The sequence below is a fragment of the Cyprinodon tularosa genome, unplaced genomic scaffold (genome assembly GCF_016077235.1).
Source record: "Cyprinodon tularosa strain WSP-4 unplaced genomic scaffold, ASM1607723v1 ctg961, whole genome shotgun sequence".
Lineage (NCBI taxonomy): Eukaryota > Metazoa > Chordata > Actinopteri > Cyprinodontiformes > Cyprinodontidae > Cyprinodon > Cyprinodon tularosa.
Genome location: NW_024039742.1, coordinates 44,828 through 49,234, shown reverse-complemented (window position 1 = coordinate 49,234; position 4,407 = coordinate 44,828). Strand labels below are relative to the sequence as shown.

Sequence of the window (4,407 nt, the reverse complement as noted above, 5' to 3'; positions counted from 1 at the left end):
GGGGCAAAAAATACTTTTTTAAAGCATGCCTAGTTGCAAAATTAATGTGGCATAGAAAAGCAAAAAAAAAAAAAAAAAAAATTAGATGCAATGATAATTTCACATTTAGAGGTTCCGTTTTTCTATATGTGAAAGTTGCTTAAGCCCCTGTCACACCTTGATGATTTATCCAGCGTATGCCTGACGTCCCAGAATCTTCTAAAACGCTGGCATATGCTGAACTTTCTATGTATTTTTTCAATTTTGGGTGTACACATAGAAAATACATAACAAGTGCAGAACTTATGTCCAACGACAGCCTAACTAATACATAACGCATGTCAGCGTAATGCCCATGAAATGTCCTGAGGGGGAAGCAAAGAGCCCGGAGCCCAGCCTTCATCGCTGTATGTCGACGTGTGCCATCATGCTTCTGCATTATCATCACTTATAGAAAACTGACCAATAACTTATCCAACTTATGCCAGCATTTTTGACAGATTTTTCGTACGTCAGGCATACAATGGCTAAATCATCAAGGTGTGACATGGGGCTTTACCACCTGATCTCAGTTGGTCTCTCCATGAGAGTGCCCTTGTCGTTCTTTGAAATAAAACTGTGAAAAACCTCCTGTTTAACTGAACTAATAATACACTGCCATCCTAGAGAGTCAATTTATTAGAGGGACCATAAAGTGTTTGGAGAAACTAGGGACAAGGTTATGCTGCCCACAATTTTGTTTGAGAATGATGGGTGTTGTGGTGGGTTTTTGTCATAAGGTATTACTGTAGGATGAAATCTTAAAACCCATTGTTTGACCATTCCCTGGGTCAGTGAGTCCTTGGTGTTTCCTAGTGCGGGATAATGCCCGGTCTGATTTGGTAGTTGTATGCATGAAGTTGTATGAGTTGTATGTATGAGTTGTTCATGCAGGATGATGATACCATTGACTGATCCTGACCCAAATCCTGACTCAATAGAACATCTCGGTAACAATGTTGATGTCAATCTACACCATCTTATGAGGAACTTGCTAATGTTTTCATTCTTGCATTTAAGCACATGGGGGCCACCAAACTACCGAGTACTATTTTAAGTTGTTGTAAATTGACTGGCATGCCTGATCAGTTTTTCAGTTTCACTTTCTTTGTGGCTTCAGACTAACGTCAATCATTTCTGCTAAATGTAGCATATTTTGCTCCTAGCACTTAAACTGTGTGTCAGGCTTCTTCCACAGCTATACTGTGTTCCTTGGTCTTCTTTAAGCTGTTTGTCCATGTATGTCAGGAAATTTAACCTCTGAAACCAGAGAGCTGGCTCTATAGTTGAATTATATCACGCTTTCATTACTTTTAGCTCAGCAAAACAGCTTTATATGAAATTAATTCAGCAATGTGTTTTTAGAGACCAATCTGTGCAAACTTAAGAAAGTTAAGGCAAAATTTTATCTTGTTCATAACTAATAATACCTTTTATTTGTGCAACTTTTAGCTGTTGTTGATGTTGCTGCTGTCTCTGACTTTGGCCAGCCTTCAGGACAAAGTGGGGAACCAGTCAGCAAATGAAAATGGTAAGAAAAACTAGTTGAACGAGTCGACCGACCTCTTTCAACTCTTGAAATCTAGACTGTTGTTGGAGTCAGTGTGTTACAGAGACAAAAAGAAGTTTGCACCATAAAGATAAACTTTGAGCTTGAATTTTGTTAGAATTAGGATTGAAAATAAGGAAATGTGGCAAAAATGTTCAGAATGAACAGTGTAAAGTAAGCAGACAGCAGGTGTATGGTATTTATTGTTAAAGTGATTTTAATTTGAACTAAATATTTCCTCTTTTTGCAGTCTTGTCATTGAACCAGAATCCAGTTGATGGTGCTGCTAAAATGAAAGCTATCATATCCATCTCAAAATTTCAACATGTTCTTCCTCTTGCCAAATGGAGAAAGAAAAGGCCCGTTAACTCAAAGCTCTCCACACTACATGATCAAAGCAAAATGCGATGGGCAAAATGGGAGGGTTTCCTTCCTAATGGAGCTGTTTCGATTTATAACAACTATGTTGATCGCATCGACTATGTCTGCAAAGTCAGATGCCTTTCTGGCTTTTATACCCCCAGTATGGGTGCTTACTGCCATTACCCAGACAATAAAAAAGAACTTCGTTCCTCTTCATTTCAAATCCTTGTGAATGAAGATAATTTCGAGATCTTAGAGTGGAAAGAAGATTCTTATGGTTCTGTTCCCAAGACTGCAGTAAGTACCTGCTCCAATCAAAAAATCTATGTAGGAAAGAACAAGTATGGTCTGGGGAAGGTCGATCCAAAAGATGAATGCTTTTATCTTCCCTGGGAGGGTCAAGAATATTGGTACAGGCACTATGAGGTTCTGACCCACTGGAAGGCTGAAAAGGATCTCATCTCCTCTGTCAAGTACAAAACAGACCAAGCTAAGATTTTTAAGGAGCCTCCCAAAGCCCTCCAAACCTCAACTGCTATCAACTATAACAGCAAGCCTGTGAAGAAAACAGTTACTTTGACTAAGACGACCAAAGATGAGAGACGATGGGACACCAGCTCCTCCTTTACAGTTGGTGTGAGAGTGTCCATCAAAGTAGGTATTCCTCTGATTGTCGATAAAAGAATTGAATTAAGTGCTGAGACGACCCATGTGTTCTCAAAAGGAAATACCTGGATAGAGGAGATCTCCCACTCTGCCTCTGTAGAGCTTACTGTACCACCAAGCAGCAGCTGCAGAGTCAATATGGTTGCTTTCCTGTACAAAGTGGACATCCCTTTCACCGCCATCCTCAATCGTACTTATGAAGATGGAGAGACCAGATCCGTTGTCATCACCGGAACATATGATGGAGTCCAAACTGGGGAGATTATGACTGAAATTGAAGAATGTAAACCTTTATTCAAATCTAGGTCATTTCCCTATAAGATAAATGACATACTGAATTTGGGAAAAACTGGTATATTGTAGTTAGCACAACTTTACCAGGCATTCAATATAGACCTACAGCTGCATTTATGCTTTTTTCTCCATACTTTTTATAGATGTTCAATTCAATTTAATTAAATTCAGTGTATTTATAAAGCGCCATTGAGCACATGTCATCTCAAGGCACTTTACAGTTCACCAGATCATACAGTCAAATTGATTCAAAGTTTTCTATCTAAGGAAAACCAGTTGATTGCATGGACTCATTGAGTCAATGGCAATCCTTCAAACTAAGCACGCTTGTAGCGACAATGGAGAGGAAAAACTCCCTTTTAACAGGAAGAAATCTCCGGCAGAACCAGACTTGGTGTGAGTGGCCATCTGCAGAGGCCGACTGGGGTTCAAGGAGACAGAAGCAGAGATATAAAAGGTAACTGTAAAAGGCGGCCCCGTCCAGGAAACACTCAGCCAGCAGACAAACTCCGACCAAGCTCCCATGTCAGAGGATGAAGAGAACACTTCCAGCCAGTCACAGTCAGAGAAACAGGACTACACTGAAAAACAGGCTAATCTTCAACATCTATACACAACGGATTAGAAACATATTTGATAAAAGTGAATTTTGGCTGTGCTATTTAAATGTAATTTGTAAAGGTCCATTAAACATTCTCTTTTTCTATAAATCATACTATATATTCTTTCATATAATTAGCTTATTTACTTTTATTTTCTTTAATTACATGTGCTGTGAACAAGCCACTGCAGTCTTTTTCTTTTTTCTTACCTTAAGCACTTTGAATTGCCTTGCTACTGAAATGATAAATAGATAATAAATAAACCTGGCTTCCAATGTCCCTTTTGAGTCTGAAAATATTTTTTGCACTGGGAGTGATAAGCAGACATCAACAATGTCATACAGGTGCTGGTCATAAAATTAGAATATCATGAAAAAGTAGATTGATTTCAGTAATTCCATTTAAAAAGTGAAACTTGTATATTATATTCATACATTACATACAAACTCATATATTTCAGATGTTTATTTTGTTTAATTTTGATGATTACAAATGACAACAAATGAAAATCTCAAATTCATCATATCAGAAAATTAGAATATTACTGAAGACCAATAAAAACAAAGGATTTATAGAAATGTTGGCCAACTGAAAAGTATGAACATGAAAAGTATGAGCATGTACAGCACTCAGTATTTAGTTGGGCCTCCTTTGGCCTGTATTACTGCAGCAATGCGGCGTGGCATGGAGTCGATCAGTCTGTGGCACTGCTCAGGTGTTATGATAGCCCAGGTTGCTCTAATAGTGGCTTTTAGCTCTTCTGAATTGTTGGGTCTGGTGTATTGCATCTTCTTCTTCACAATACCCCATAGATTTTCTATGGGGTTAAGGTCAGGAGAGTTTGCTGGCCAATTAAGAACAGGGATACCATGGTCCTTCAACCAGGTACTGGTAGCTTTGGCACTGTGTGCAGGT

At 38.7% G+C, this 4,407-nt stretch overlaps 1 protein-coding gene across 1 annotated transcript; it reads left to right on the top strand.

Moving 5' to 3' along the window:
• Nucleotides 1-1,458: 1,458 nt before the first annotated feature.
• LOC119776873 (natterin-3-like) lies at nucleotides 1,459-3,766 on the top strand. The gene is made up of 2 exons (XM_038275501.1): nucleotides 1,459-1,549; nucleotides 1,818-3,766. The coding sequence occupies exons 1-2, from the start codon at nucleotides 1,480-1,482 to the stop codon at nucleotides 2,957-2,959; spliced, it is 1,212 nt and encodes a 403-aa protein (XP_038131429.1). The 5' UTR covers nucleotides 1,459-1,479; the 3' UTR covers nucleotides 2,960-3,766.
• The last annotated feature ends 641 nt before the right edge of the window (nucleotides 3,767-4,407 follow it).

Excerpts from the sequence above, each read along its gene's own strand:
- LOC119776873 (XM_038275501.1), top strand. The coding sequence starts at position 1,480 with ATGTTGCTGCTGTCTCTGACTTTGGCCAGCCTTCAGGACAAAGTGGGG. Across the intron at positions 1,550-1,817 it reads CCAGTCAGCAAATGAAAATG|TCTTGTCATTGAACCAGAAT; the intron begins GTAAGAAAAACT and ends CTCTTTTTGCAG.